The sequence below is a fragment of the Cimex lectularius genome, unplaced genomic scaffold (assembly GCF_000648675.2).
Source record: "Cimex lectularius strain Harlan isolate CLEC.00 unplaced genomic scaffold, Clec_2.1 scaffold81, whole genome shotgun sequence".
NCBI classification, from domain to species: domain Eukaryota; kingdom Metazoa; phylum Arthropoda; class Insecta; order Hemiptera; family Cimicidae; genus Cimex; species Cimex lectularius.
The window spans coordinates 900900-916626 of record NW_019392692.1 but is presented as its reverse complement, the minus strand read 5'-3'; the positions used below and the strand labels follow the sequence as shown (position 1 = coordinate 916626).

The 15727-nt window shown below is 35.5% G+C and overlaps 2 protein-coding genes across 4 annotated transcripts in view; one reads left to right on the top strand and one right to left on the bottom strand.

Annotated features, from left to right (window-relative positions):
• Window positions 1-3618, top strand: part of LOC106660795 (17-beta-hydroxysteroid dehydrogenase 13-like) — a 50212-nt gene extending 46594 nt beyond the window's left edge. The window contains exons 3-9 of the mRNA XM_014383726.2: window positions 844-1003; window positions 2057-2211; window positions 2318-2495; window positions 2554-2683; window positions 2743-2860; window positions 2922-3047; window positions 3106-3618. Coding sequence (XP_014239212.1) covers window positions 844-1003; window positions 2057-2211; window positions 2318-2495; window positions 2554-2683; window positions 2743-2860; window positions 2922-3047; window positions 3106-3175 — 937 coding nt within the window. The 3' untranslated portion in view covers window positions 3176-3618. The remainder of the gene's footprint in view (window positions 1-843; window positions 1004-2056; window positions 2212-2317; window positions 2496-2553; window positions 2684-2742; window positions 2861-2921; window positions 3048-3105) is intronic.
• A 3551-nt stretch (window positions 3619-7169) lies between these two features.
• Window positions 7170-14800, bottom strand: LOC106660940 (ralBP1-associated Eps domain-containing protein 1). Of its 3 annotated transcripts, XM_024225943.1 has the most exons (12): window positions 14611-14800; window positions 14340-14508; window positions 10983-11211; window positions 10753-10915; window positions 10600-10692; window positions 10488-10511; window positions 9349-9460; window positions 9221-9281; window positions 9066-9154; window positions 7892-7956; window positions 7690-7828; window positions 7170-7632 (listed from the first exon to the last, which is right to left on the bottom strand). In XM_024225943.1, the coding sequence occupies exons 1-12, from the start codon at window positions 14629-14631 to the stop codon at window positions 7442-7444; spliced, it is 1356 nt and encodes a 451-aa protein (XP_024081711.1). In that variant the 5' UTR covers window positions 14632-14800; the 3' UTR covers window positions 7170-7441. The 3 variants fall into 3 exon arrangements, with proteins under 3 accessions (XP_024081711.1, XP_024081712.1, XP_014239501.1); XM_024225944.1 differs by lacking the exon at window positions 10488-10511 and having other exon boundaries at window positions 9349-9484; XM_014384015.2 differs by lacking the exon at window positions 10488-10511 and having other exon boundaries at window positions 14611-14798.
• Window positions 14801-15727: the final 927 nt, after the last annotated feature.

Sequence of the window (15727 nt, the reverse complement as noted above, 5' to 3'; positions counted from 1 at the left end):
GAAACTACAATATATTAAATAATTAATTTTTTCATAATTATGTACACAATCGTTATGCTTTTTCCCTTCTGCCACCGATTAATTTAGAAACCACAAGACAAAAAAAAATTAAGAAAGAACATGATACACCATCTCTAGTCAAAGTGATGCATCTAAACAACACAACAAATAATTCTTACAAAACTTTTCCTACTTCCTTTCCAGGAAGCTTGGTTGGTATTTGAATAACAACTAATAATCATTTATCATTTGGAGTGTAGTTTTATTTTAAATCTACTGATTGTATAATTATGTATTTAAAGGGTTTGACATATCGTCGTGACATTAATTAATGACGTGATTATTTTATCCTTGAACAGTCTTCCATTGTGTTTGTACGTTTAAATTTGTTAAATGCTTATAGTCACTTAGGCAAAGGTCAATTATTATCTTTATTAATTATATTCCATGTCGTCAGATTGTATTTTGAAAGTTATAGGAGATTAATTAAAATTCTTTAAAAATTGAAAACATGTTTTATTTTGCATTGAAAAACTAATGCAAATATTTTGGCAGGTCGTTCATAAAATTAATCAGAAACGATTTTAAACTTGGTAATAAAACAAGACAGACCAAAATGATCAAAAAGTAAAAAATTCGTGAATAAAGCACAATCGTGACTCGATTTTCTTAAATATGAGCGGGAGGGTTGAATGAGGGTTGGTCGATATTTGTCAAGGGCCATGCGCTCGTTCGCCCTTTCCCCATTGCTCAACCGGTTTGTTTACACCACAACATGACAACGAAAGTCAGCGAATTCACGATATAAAATTATACCTAATGAGAATTTTTTTCACTTTCCAGAGACGACGAAGAGACGATGCTTGCCAAGCTTTATACGATCGGGGTCGTATTCCTGGACGTTTTGCTCCTCTTCTGGCGCATTTTCGTCACCATTCTTGAGGCGCTTTACAACTTCTTTGTACCGGTTCAGGAGAAGTCAGTCGTCGGTGAAATCGTTCTGGTAAGAAGATAATATAAGAACTGGGTGGGGAAAAAAGGAAAATACTTCAAGATTACTTAAATGTTACAAAGATAATTTTCCTAGGTATAATTTTTACAAAGGAATAGAAGAATTTTTTAATAAGAGTAATTAGAAGCAAACAATATTGAAACAAGCAGCCGGTGAAACAAAAAAAAAACTGAACACTAAACAATCAACCACCATTTTAAAAAGACTAATTTCTAAATTTTTATACCAGCGTAACTTACTGGCCTTTTAAATACCTCTGACTGAAAATTCATATCATTTTATTGTTGATATCATACTTTACAAAGCGGAATAGAGTCTATATACAACAAAACTGAGTTAATATAACCTATAACCTATAATTTAATTTATTGTTAGGTTAGTCTTTATGCCTTTAGTGAGTATGCCTTGCCAACTGACAGCTCAATGAAATTAACTTTGAGATTAGCCTCAAATTTAATGAAAAATCTAATTTTTAATAATAATCTTTCACATATGAATAAATTAAAATTTACAACACAACAAATATAAGAATTAAAATGTAATTTCTCCCACTCCCTCTCCGTCACCCTCTCCCCCTCGCCCACTCTCACTCTCTCCCCTCTCTCTCTCTCTCTCTCTCTCTCTCTCTCTCTCTCTCTCTCTCTCTCTCTCTCTCCCTCTCTCCCTCTCCCTCTCCCTCTCTATCTCTATCTCCCCTCTCCTCTCTCTCTCCCATCTCTCTCTCATTTCTCTACCCCTATCTTTCTCACCCTCTCCCATCTCTCTACCCCTCTCTTTCACCCCTTTTTCTCTTCCTTCCTGCCTTTCTTTCTTTTTCCCTATCTCTTTTTCTTGTGTGTATTTTGTCCTACAGACATTCAAATAACACGATTTTGTTATTATCATCCAAAATTAAGAGGCTTATTGCTGCACAAATGTCCCAACAACTACAATTTGTTATATAAAGCTGATAGCCGATGTAAACATAAATTTTAAGGAGTCTTTTACATTTTAATGGCCCTTTGTAAATAGGTAGTACAAAACATATATTTACTGAATTGATAGATTACAGGGACTGGTCATGGTATCGGAAGGGAGCTGGCTTTGCAGTACGGAGAACTGGGCGCGACTGTTATCTGTGTTGATATTGATGAAACAGGAAACAGTGAGACAGCCAAGTTGATGAACGAAATTGGAATTAAAAAAGTTCATCATTATACGTAAGGATATATAATTTATTAATAAATATTTTATTAGAAAATAAACTAGGTGCATAATACATATACTTTCTAAATTGAGCTTAATAATCTATTTTGCAATTTTTAGTTGTGATGTTACCAAGAGGGAAGATGTCAATTCACTAGTAAAAAGGGTGGCTAAGGAAGTAGGGCCAATAACTGTCCTCGTCAATAATGCTGGGATCATGCCCTGCCACAGATTTCTTGACCACAAGCCAGAAGAAATCATGAAAGTTTTTGAAGTTAATGTATTCGCTCATTTCTGGGTATGTTTGGTTTGCACAAAATTAATTTGGGGTGATTATTGAACAAAATTTGTTTCAGTTACTTCAAGCAGTTCTACCCAACATGATAGCCAAAAATCATGGACATGTTGTGGCACTTTCATCCATGGCTGGAATAATCGGTTTGAGAAACCTTGTCCCTTATTGTGCGTCTAAATTTGCTGTTCGTGGTAAGTTTTTCTAAATTTGAAATAACAATGCAACAAGGTAAAAATAAAATTAATTCCAGGTATGATAGAATCTCTAATAGAAGAGTTTCGAGAAGAAGGAAAAGCCCCAGATGTCAAGTTCACCTGCATTTTTCCTTACATGGTCAATACCGGCTTATGCAAAAAACCCAAAATCAGGTGAAATTTGTTAATAATAAATGTATTATAAATGTAAATTTTAATGCGATGTTTTGGTTAGATTTGAAAATGCTCTTGGTCTTGTGAGTCCGAAATTAGCTGCTGCGTCCATAATCAAGGCCATGAGGACAAATAAATTTGCCATTACTATTCCACCAGTCTTTATGGCACTTAATGACACGATCAGGTAAAATTTATACATTTTGTTAACTTATACGGCACATTTAACTCTTCTTTTGTTACAGATTATTTCCACATAAAGTTGGTCAGCACGTCAAAGATTTTTTTGACAGTGGTGTCGAAGCATGTGAATAAGCAGCAGCTGACTGAAGAATCTGCAAATTTGGAACCGGTTTTTGTTCAGAGTTCTGATTCTTCAATTTCCGAAAACAAAAAAAATCCAATTCATAACAACAATTACCAAATGATTTGGACTTTAGATTTTAAGTACAACTTTTAACATTTTAATATTTTTTAACTCGATTTCAAACAAAGTGCCCTTGAACATCTCTTTCTAGATTCTAAAGTTTTTACTTTTTTATACATATATGTCTATATATAAATGATTGTATATAAATCTTAAATATATAATTTGATTTAACTGAAACCCTATTCTAGTCATCGATTAGAATTTCTCTGGGTTTAATGTGATCTGAAGAAAATATACATAGGGTAGTTATGAAAAGTGGATACATTTAAGGTATTTAGTGTAATGATCTATTTATACATAAAAATAAAATAAAAATTACATGTTATTACATAACCCTTTTTATCGCACTAATAGATCAGTCAGGGTATTATTAAGATCATTAGAGTAATTTCTAAAATTTGGCTTGAGAAAAAATCATGTAATAACCAAGTTATTATAGTAGTTGAATAATTGATATGATTACATAGCCACTGTGTAAAATCAGAAAAGAATATTGGCTGTTTGAATATGACAAAATATGCTTAAAATTATAATGGGTACGTGTTTCTGCTTTGCACCATCTTCAGCGAGGGACTTCAGAACTAAAGAATTAACGAGTTTCTCACTGAAGATGATGGAAAGATGAAACGCATTTCAGCAACATCAAAAACCCAGTGCCATTCAAAATATGTTTAGGAACAGCTCTCATTAATTACATTGTTTGTTTAAATGTACACCTATGTCAGCAGTATTTATTTAATTTATTTCAAACTGTTTCAAAATGGTACAATAGTGTATTCCATAAATACTCTATAATTGGTTTAAAAAAAGTGGTAATCAATGAACTGGTTAACATGCTTTTTATTAATTAGTTGCTTCAGTTCGATTACAACTTTAAAAATATTTTTCTTGTATGTCATCGAATCATGTTGAAGTAAGGAATATTTTGTAAGTTGTTTTGAGGGTTGAAAAGTGAGTTCTACATTTGTCAACAAATATAAGTAGCGAGGTCTGCAAATTGACGAACCAAAAACTTAAGTTTACCTCAGAAACAGAAGGTTTGAAATATGAATGTATTAATTTGTAATATACTAATATTACATTGTAAGTAAGTATATATATTGTGAGATTTATTGACCAGGTCAGCTGGATGAAGAACACGTAGGTTTGATCGTATCTGTTGTTGTTCACTTATCTTATGTCAGGAAAAGTATTTAGCATGACATTTTATTCATATGACTATGAAATTGTTAAAAACTGTTCATTTTTGCAAGGACAAAAAGTTAAAAGCTTTAGGCAAAATGTGGTAAATTAAATAATGTATATTGTGATATAATTTTTTTAAACCTACGAGAGGTAAAAGCTGTTCCATCAGGAAGCTACCTTCCTGAGTGTGTGGGACTTGCAAGTATTGTAATAAACCACTACCCAGAATCAGCTATTTTCCCATCTTGGAACTGCTATGCATTACTAAAGTTTATATAAGCCACCTCCAGATACTGATTCATCTCCTGTTCTGCCACACGGTCGAACATCACCTTTCGCAGCAGGACCATCTTTATGAAGGCTGCCATCCTCATCCAACTGTTGTGAGACCCAACTATAATTCTGACACATTCTCTGGTGTGAAGTTGAAGGCCCTCTATGCACATTAACAAAATATATTGTAAGCATCATCCCACGAGAATGGCTGAAAATACACAAGGGGTCTTCCAACTTTCTCAATTCTGCTGAGCTATAAGCAGAGATACCTGTGTCCCATCAGGAATTGGGTGGCAAAATAGTCGACCTCTCTGTGTCTCCACTCAGACCATACAGTGAACCAACCAAGCTGTCCTTCTCGCACGAGTGTTGTAGAGCCACCTTTCCTTCCATTTATATGAAGTGAAAAAATCCCAATTTTTTTCGTTTTTGTTTCATACAGCTGAGTACCGAACTGGTACCCTGAGGTTATTGATCCATTTTCTAACTAGAGCCATTAAATTGATAGGGATCACTTCCACAACCACCAGGCTGGCTCAGAAATTGTTCTGTAGGGGCTTGCTATTTTTATATAAGGCTTGCCTTCGGCCATTTTAGTATTTATTTTTTTTTTAGAGCTTTGACCTTGCACCCAGAGCATAATTGAGTGGGTGACCGACATTAAAAGGCGAAGCTTACCCACCAAGGTCATCTATCTACTAAGAGCAAGTGTAGATGTAGATGATTGTAAGGGTGTATTTTATACTGCACCCTTTAAGAGCTATTGTATCCCCCATTCTGTGCTTATAGCACACTGGCAAGTCCTAGTTCATCGAGGAACTTGATTAGTAGGTCTGGGTTCAGTGGTTGAATTTCTTTTATGGTTACATTGTACGTCAGAAAGCACTTCATCCTGCAGGCAAGTGTTGCACCACAGTTTGTTAATAGGTGTGTTTGTGTTTCATTTGCTTCTTTGCAGAATCTACAGTTGCCTTGTTAGGTTATGCCAATCATCTTCAGATGTCCATTTAATTTACAGTTTCCCGTTAGGATACAGTTTTTTCCTGATTCTCTTCTTTCCTTCCAAAATTTGTTAGGAGGTTCTTGTATTGTTTATGTACAATGAGCGAGTCCATTCCATAGCAGCCCCTCTTCTTGCAAGGGTGTCCGCTTTCTCATTGCCTTCTACTCCCACATGTCCTGGGACCCAGCAGAGACCAGTGCGATTTTGGAAGTCTTTTCCCAACCATTCCAAATCTGCCCCCAAAATGGGATTTTGGTTTCCAGCCTGGCACATAAATATTTTAAATCGACCATTGTTACTAGGGTGCCCCATCACCTAGATATTCCTGAATGGGTGGAAATATGTCATCAGATCATAAGTAGTACCAATTCCATTTTTTTCGGCAGCCAGGTTTCTCAGGGCTCTTGCTACGATTACTGTGGCAATGTCAAGACTATATAAAAACATTGTCATATAGTAATGATCATATTCTTAATTAACGATTTCCAAATAATCATCGACTAACAGTCACTAATCACTACACATTTGAAGATGATAAGCTGAAACATGTCTGAAAGGCCAAAATGGTTGGAAAACGACGATACTACAGGTTGACCACGCTACATACCTCATGAAGAAATCTCGCAATTATCTGATTAAAATTATTCAATAAAGCTACTGTAAGATAAAAAGTATTATAAATTATATATAAAAGATGAGGAATTAACTATTAATTAAGGTTTTAAGATGAGATAAAAAAGTCAATGGCACGAGTGGGATTCGAACACACGATCTTCGGCTTGATACGCCGCTGCTCGACCACTTGAGCTATCATGACCTCGATCCCCTCGGATACCAACTTCCCATCTCAACCGCACCTTTTGAATTTTCCCTCCTTTTTGCCATTTTTCAAATGTCGTGTAATCGGGTTGGATTCTCGACGACAAATGAAATGGCCACGGAGAGCTTTAGTGAAGTGTACTTCATTTTTAATTATTATTAAATTCACTAATTTCGTGCCATTGACTTTTTTATTTCAACTAAAAACCTTAATTTATTAAATGGTCAAGTGGACCACGAAATTAGTAAATTTAATAATAATTAAAAATGAAGTATACTTCACTAAAGCTCTCCGTGGCCATTTCATTTGTCGTCAAGAATCCAACCCGATTACACGACATTCACAAAATGGCAAAAAGGAGGGAAAATTCAAAAGGTGGGGTTGAGATGGGGAGTTGGTGTCCGAGTGGATCGAGGTCACGATAGCTCAAGTGGTAGAGCAGCGGCGAATGAAGCCGAAGATCGTGGGTTCGAATCCCGCTCATGCCATTGACTTTTTTATCTCAACTAAAAACCTTAATTAATTGTAATATATTAATTGGTCAAGCGGACCACGAAATTAGTGAATTTAATAAGGAATTAAATTAGGAATTAAATCAAAGGCAGATCATTTTAGCTTTATTAATATAGAGATTTTTAATTTTTAAAAATAAAGACTAAAAAGTACATTTAATGCACACTTGATTGCATATAAACAAAATTTAATACAACAATAGATAAAACAATAAATATACACTTTTTCTTCTAAAAATTATAATACAATATTAAATACTTTCGTGCATCAACTTCAAAATATCACCAACAATTTATAATCATTGAGAAGCTCAGAAACAAAGAATTAAAAATATACTCATTTAAAACAGATTGATCAGTCGTGAGTTATGAGCTTATCAAGGATCGCTTGAAGTGCAGCCTTCTCCTCCTTGAGCTGCGTAAGACTATTCTGGAGAAGATGACAATGTTGTCGCAATGCCTGATTGTGCGCCTCACGAACAACAATGCTGACATCAAGAGGTATGTCAGCCGGTGACCAGTGCCCTGGATCTGAAGTTTCTGAAACTTTAATGTAATTTGATGAAGTCCGTATTCAGTAGCTAAGAGAAAAGTAGCGAGTACCTGGTTTCTTGTATATCTGAAAAGCTCCAGCGGTGACTTGCTTTTTTTCTTCAGGGAACTGGGCAAAATTGGCAAAACTGGGTTGGACCATGTCGTGTGATTGAGATTTCTCGTTGATGGACTGTTTCCTTGGTGAAACCTTGAAAACCAACAACCAACATTTAAATCTCAATCAATCTTTAAATTGTGAAATATGACTTACTGTTCCAGGAGATGTTCTCGGTGGTACAGTTGGAGGCATGTTCAACATTCCTTGCGCTGCTTTGCCTATGAGTAAACAAAAGACTGAATAAAGAAACAACACTAATAATTAACTTTCAATTAATTAAGGTTTTTAGTTGAGATAAAAAAGTCAAATGTCACGAGCGGGATTTGAACCCATGACCTTCGGCTAGATACGCCGCTACTCTACTACTTGAGCTATCGTGACTTCGATCCTCTCGGACCCTAACTTCCCATCTCAACCCCACCTTTAAAATTTTCCCTCCTTTTTGCCATTTTTCAAAGGTTGTGTAATCTATTTGATTCTGGTGTGACAAATGAAATGGCCATGGAGAACTTTAGTGAAGTATACTTCATTTTAACTTATTCAATTCACTAGTTTCGTGGTCTGCTTGACCAATTAATATCTTTCAATTAATTAAGGTTTTTAATTGAGATAAAAAAGTCAGTGTCACGAGTGGGATTCGAACCCCTCGATCTTCGGCTAGATATGCTGCTGCTCTACCACTTGAGTTATCGTGACTTCGATCCTCTTGGACACTAACTTCCCATCTCAACCCCACCTCTCGAATTTTACCTCCTTTTTGCCATTTTTCAAATGTTATGTAATCTATTTGATTCTCGGTGACAAATGAAATGGCCACGGAGAGCTTTAGTGAAGATATACTTCATTTTAACTTATTAAATTCACTAGTTTCCGTGGTCTACTTGACCAATTAATATCTTTCAATTTATTAAGGATTTTAGTTGAGACAAAAAAGATTGAAGGGGTTGAGATGGGAAGTTAGTGTCCGAGTGGATCGAAGTCACGATAGCTCAAGTGGTAGAGCAGCGGCGTATCTAGCCGAAGATCGTGGGTTCGAATCCCGCTCATCACACTGGCTTTTTTTATCTCAACTAAAAACCTTAATTAATTGAAAGATATAAATTGGTCAAGCGGACCACGAAAAATAGGGAACCAATAATTAACTATTTTCTTTTCACAACAAGAACTATCACTTCAGATAATTCTAGTTAAAAGTATCAAATTTGATAATTTGATAGTAAAGTTGTAATTTAAAAGCATCAACATTCATCAAAACGGAGTAAAAACAATATTTGGTATTCATCATAATTCAAAAATGTTTATTTGGAAATTATAATTCTGTACTGACCTAATCTGGTGAGATCTAGAGAAGAACTTCTAGTATGGTGCCGGTACGGCCTTGGAGGTGGAGGTGGCGGAGGCTCTTTCTTGCCACATCTATATCAAATAAAATGTTTTAAAAATGTTTTTATGTTAAAATTATTAGTTTATAAATGGACACACATTACTAAATCCTCTGGGAGAGTTTGTACGGGTGGAGGAGGGATTGCGCCTGGACCAGGAGCTATGGCATAGTTATAATTATAATTCAGAATTATATGATATCGATAAAAGAAAAATTAATTTTAAACCTGTGTGTTTCTTCGGCTGGGGTCGTTGAATAGGCCGGATAACCTCAGGATTTTCTTCAGCCTCCAGTCCGGGTGTGACTCGAAGTGGAACAGGATGGAGGATCTTTGGGTCCTGGAGAAATTTTCTTTCATTTAACTAAAGCATTTCAATTAAAAATAACAGAAAAAATACATATTGGGGAAAATTAATTTTAGCACTAACAAATAAATGTGCAAGGTAAATTATACCAATTATGGTATTAGCTGTACAAAAATCCAACTAAACTGCACTTAAGGATCAGATAATTGGATAATCAGAAATTCAAATGTAGACAAAATCCAATTGCAATTTCCCACGCAGCCACTATGAATACTTAATAATATTAATTAAAAAAAAAATAAATAAATAAATTTTACATCATATTTCAAGATAGAAATTTACCATCAAAATTGCTATAGACTGATATTTTTCCCCTTGGGAGTGATGTCTTTGTTTTCATTTGTAAGAGCATAAATTTATTCATTATATTCACTAATTTCGTGGAAAAACTAAAAGGGAATGAGAAGGGTTTTATCACAGAGCATTTAGTAATGAGAATTCTCCAGTGTATCCAAAAAATACAGTCGGATGGGCTGGAAGTTTCATTAGTGTGGATACAAGCACAAGTGGGAGTAAAAGGTAATAAAATAGCTGACAAATTAGCAAAAAAAGCAACGGAGTCTGGACTCACATTGGCCATACCAGTTCCAAAAAAAGACGTAAAAAGATCCCTACATTTGACTCTTCTCATGGACTGGCAATTGGCGTATTCATCCACAGGCAAAAAGGAGGGAAAATTCAAAAGGTGGGGTTGAGATGGGAAGTTAGTGCCAGGGGGGATCGAAGTCACAATAGCTCAAGTGGTAGAGTAGCGGCGTATCAAGCCAAAGGTCGTGGGTTCGAATCCCGCTCGTGACACTGACTTTTGTATCTCAACTTAAAACCTTAATTAATTGAATGTTATTAATTGGTCAAGCGGACCACAAAAAATAGTGAATTATATTGTAATCTCACATAATTTTTTTGTTTATTTTGTAGTTTGTTTTTTAAATTAATTTTTATCTAAAAATCCTAAAGAGTCTACTTATCTGGAATTGACACTTTTTAAATAAATGTATACCTCAATGTGGGGTGGAATGAATCTCTTGACGTAACATGTAATTACAGAAGAAGAAAAAAATGTAAGCACAAAAATAATTTTTAGAGCATTATTTTTTTAACCAGATACGCACCTGTTCAACTGAAGACTTCTGAAAATCAAAATTGACTGGTTTAGGCCCTGGTGATGACACCGAGTTTGTCGGAGATTCAACAAATTTTGTCCACTAGAAACAGAGCCAAATTATTGCTTTGAGCCGAAAATACATACAAATGCAAAAACTTACTTGTTTCCCAAGATGAGGCTGTCCAGGTTGTCTTGACGGGACGAGAGATGGCGGAAGGACATCAGGTAACGGGATATTATTTCTTCGCAAAACTACAAGGTGCATAGCTGTATTAAATTCCTCTAAGGACAATGCTCCGTCTTTACTTACATCGGAAAGCTGCCTGCATTAGAATAGTATAAAGTTAAAAATAAATAAAGCTTTCCAAAACGAAAATTATAAATAAGTACCAAATTTTTCTAAGTTCGCTAACAGGTAATTTAGACTTTTCAAAAAACGACCTGGCAACATGACCCTGCAGAAGGCCTTGGCTGTCAGGTTGAAGCAAGCAAAACTGTGCCCTGTAATAATCCCTTTGCTCTTGTGTGATCTCCCATACATCACCTTCAACTTCGCCATCACTCTGACGGTCTGAAGATTCTTCCTCAGTGCCCAAAAGCTGTCTTTGCTCTTCGCATACTGCAACGGAAATAAATGGGATATACTCACCCACATGTGTAAACTTTTAAGTAAAAGTTCATGCAATTGAGAGACATTTTTGATCATTAGCACAAAAATTGATATGAATAGCAAGTCATCCATTGAAAATGGAAAAAAAAGTAGTACTTCACGTGTTTTATATGCCTGAGAGTTGCCTTACAAGACAATTATCATACATCGCTTACAATCTAAAGATGTGTATCATATCGCTCTGGTGTGAACCCTACCTTAGTGCTGGTCTGTCAAGTTAATTTTGACTTTTTCGATGAGGATGTTCCAGGGGGAGCATTCCAGTAATTGTAATTATAAACAATTCATTCAGAATGTTTTATTATTGGGTTGGTGCAAAATTAATGCAGGTTTTGAAAACGTGTTTTACTTTCACAGGTGTAATGTAAATAAAGCAAAATCCTCCAATCAAATTTATGGATTACAATAAATACTTTTAACTGTTACCTTTTAGACAAAACATTTTATCTACTGACAGGTTGAAAAATTCCAAGACCTGCAGTGTTGAAAACTTTTATTCAATTTAGTAAATTACAGACGTTCGGCTCCTGGCCCATCATCAGAAACTAAACATGAGAAATCTCATGGTATAATTCACAATCTGAAGGTACACCCATCAGTAATTTCCAATTTTTTAAATAAAATTATTTATACCTGGACTATGCCAATGATACATATATATTATTTTTCCACCCCCACAAAACATTTTAGTTTATTAATCCATACACCTTTATATAACAAAATGGCAAAAAGAGGGAAAATTCGAAAGATTGAGGTTGAGTTGAGGAGTTGGGTCCGAGTAGATTGAAGTCACCATAGCTCAAGTGGTTAGAGCAGCGTATTGTGCCAACAGCCGTGGGTTTGAATCCTGCTCATAACAGTAACTTTTTCATCTTGACTAAGACCTTAGATAAAAAGAATAATTAATTGAAATTTTAGTTTATATTGAATTTTTAAGAGTAAGGATCTGCGAAATTAAATATGTTCAAACTAGATTTTCGTCGATTTTATTTGTACGAATTTTAACTTAAGCGAAGTGCAGCCCAAACCGCACATACTACTAATACAGTTTGGGGGGAGGGAAGCACAGGGAATGAATGGTGCAGCGATGGTTTCAGAGATTTATTTTGGAGATTTCAATGTCAAAGATAGGGAATTGGAAGGTCGCAATTGTGGACGATGAACAACTCAAAATATTGATTGAAGAAAATTCACATAAAACATCACGGGAAATCGCGGAAGAGCTTAGTGTTGGCCATCCAACTGTTGTTCACCATCTGGAGCAAATTGGTAAAATAAAGCTCGATATGTGGGAACGCAGAAACTAACTGAAGCCCAAAGAAATCAACATTTTAAAATGTGTATGACTCTTCTGTTGCGCCATCAAAATGATCCATTCCTTGATCAAATCATGTGTGATAAGAAATTGATTCTTTACAATAATAACAGAAAGCGTAAAGGTCAAAGGTTGGGCAAGGATGAAGCGCCGAAACACTTCCCAAAACCAAATCTGAACCAAAAAAACAGTTATGGTGTCTGATTGGTGATGTACTCCCGGGGTTATTCACTATAATTGCCTGAATTATGGTGAAACTATCACAGCAGAGAAATATTGCCAAGAAATTGACAAAATGCACGGGAATTGCAACGTGTTCATCCAGCATTGGTAAATCGACCAGTGCTGATTCTTCTTCACGATAACACCAAGCCATGTCGCAATGCTAACCCTGCAGAAACTTAAGAACTTAGATGTGCAACCTTACCTCATCCTCCGTATTCACCCAATTTCTCGCCTACAGACTTACACTTAGGCACTTTGATCACATCTTGAGGGATAAAATATGTAGAGAATGTGGTGAAGCCAAAAATACCTTCCAAGACAGTATTGTGAGTTCAAATAAAGATTTTACATAGATTTACATCAGTGAAATAAAAGTGCTTAATACATGGCAAAAATTTATAGATTGTGATAAAAAATATTTTGAACAAATTTTCTTTATTTTATCTATATTTGTTTAATGGCCGTAACTGACCATATTAATTATTCCAATTAATTCAGTTGATTTGAAGTTTGCCATAAATATCAAGTTAATAGCACCTTAAGAAATGTTATTTTGTCTAGTTAAAATTACAAAATATAACTTTATGCCAATGTTGATCAGTAATACAGTTAATTAAGGTTTTTAGTTGAGATAAAAAAGTCAATGGCACGAGCGGGATTCGAACCCACGATCTTCGGCTTGATTCGCCGCTGCTCTACCACTTGAGCTATCGTGACCTCGATCCACTCGGACACCAACCTCCCATCTCAACCGCACCTTTTGAATTTTCCCTCCTTTTTGGCATTTTTCATATGTCGTGTAATCGGATTGTATTCTCGACGACAAATGAAATGGCCACGGAAAGCATTAGTGAAGTATACTTCATTTTAAATCATTAAATTCACTAATTTCGTGGTCCACTTGACCAATTAATATATTACAATTAATTAAGGTTTTTAGTTGAGATAAAAAAGTTAATGGCATGAGCGGGATTCGAACCCACGATCTTTGGCTAGATACGCTGCTGCTCTACCACTTGAGCTATCGTGACCTCGATCCACTCGGACACCAACCTCCCATCTCAACCACACCTTTTGAATTTTCCCTCCTTTTTGCCATTTTTCAAATGATGTGTAATCGGTTTGGATTCTTGACGACAAATGAAACGGCCACGCAAAGCTTTAGTGAAGGTATACTTCATTTAAATCATTAAATTCACTAATTTCGTGGTCCGCTTGACCAATTAATATATTACAATTAATTAAGGTTTTTAGTTGAGATAAAAAAGTCAATGGCACGAGCGGGATTCGAACCCACGACCTTCGGCTTGATACATTGCTCCTCTAACCACTTGAGCTATCATGACTTCGATCCCCTCGAACACTAACAACCATTCGATTTTCCCTCTTTTTTTTTTTTGCCATTATTTCTTTATTTTATAAAACAAATATAGTTTTGACTGCCTTTTCAAAACCTGTATTATTTTTGCACCAGCCCAATAGATTGAAACGTCAAATCTATTACAGGAAGGGTTGTTTTTTTAAATAAATAAATTACCTAGTGTTTGCCAATGCGTGGTGTACCAGTTCTTTTCATGGACAGAATTTGTCGGTGTCGGCGAGTCGCTGGCTGTGCTGGAAGCCTCGGGAGAAGTGGTCGCTGGTTTGGCCAGGCCGTTGCTTTTTGGATGTTGGTCCGTTTGATCCAAAACGACGACCGGCTCCTCCTGAAAAAGGGCCCTTTTAACTCTGAGATCCATGGCCCTTGGGCGACAGCCGGACGCCACAGGTTGCCCTTAACCTTTTAATTAGACCCTTTTCCTACTCACTTCCGTCCTGTAAGACGACATTTTCTCACTCCTCGGCTACAAGGTGGACGAGGTCATTTGTCCTCTGGGATCCTCCTTTTTTTTCCACTTTCTCCCGATTTAACCAACTTTAAGGATTTGTCACAAATCCATTACGGATAACCATTAACCAATGGTAAAGAAACTCAAGAACGTCTAGGTTTCCAGTGTTGACATTTTTCTTTTCAATTATCTCTTATTTGTTTAATGCCACAGCACGTTTTTTTTTCTCTTCTTATCGGGCGTTTGTTTTATTTAGGGGCCAATTCGCAAGTTGTTTTTTTATTTTTTAATTGCAACATTACAAAAGTAAAGAGTGAGACTGTACTTGTTTGGCGCCCCTCCTTTGCCACAAATTACAAAATACTGTAGACCAGTTTCTCAACCTTTTTTGTGCCATGTCCCACCCATTTAAACTTTTTTAAATCCCTTCCGCCTCACTCTTCAACACCAACATACCTAATCTATAATATTAAAATGCTCACTGAATAAAGTTAAAAATTATTAGGAAAATCACTATTGAATAATTGATAAAGCACAGTAAACAATTTTTTTTTTAACCCCAAAACCATTCCAAATCTAGCTAAAAACAGTCATTGGTGGATGCTAAAGAGTTAGTTTTGACTTTATAATTAAATAAATTTAAATAAAAAGAGTTGGAATACAACACCTGAGACTCAAGTCCAAAATACTTTTAAAATGGGCATCTGATAGAGTCAAATTATACTTCATTGCAAAATAGTTGACTTTTCGCACTTAACATCTTTGAAAAATATTTGCTGGACATTAATTAATAACCAGCTAAAGTAAAAAATATAATTTTCAGTGAAATTCGTAGATCTGATAAAACCTTATTTTCTCTAAAAGAGAAAAAACTCCCATAGATTTGGTTGAAATTTACAAATTTAGCAAAAGATAAAATGCAATTAAGTAGTTAAATCCTGGGTAGACTCGTACCCCATCCTTAAAAGGTCCGGGACTTGGTCAGCTCACGGGTCCTGCATAAACCTCTTGGACCTGTTCACAAACCCCAAGATTTTGGACCATTTTATCTTGGGGAGTGATTTGGCAATGTCCTCTCCTTCAAAAGTTTCAAATC

Excerpts from the sequence above, each read along its gene's own strand:
- LOC106660940 (XM_024225943.1), bottom strand. The coding sequence starts at position 14,631 with ATGTCGTCTTACAGGACGGAA. Across the intron at positions 9,461-10,487 it reads TCATTCCACCCCACATTGAG|GACCCAAAGATCCTCCATCC; the intron begins GTATACATTTAT and ends AAATTTCTCCAG. Across the intron at positions 9,155-9,220 it reads CTCCCAGAGGATTTAGTAAT|ATGTGGCAAGAAAGAGCCTC; the intron begins GTGTGTCCATTT and ends TATTTGATATAG.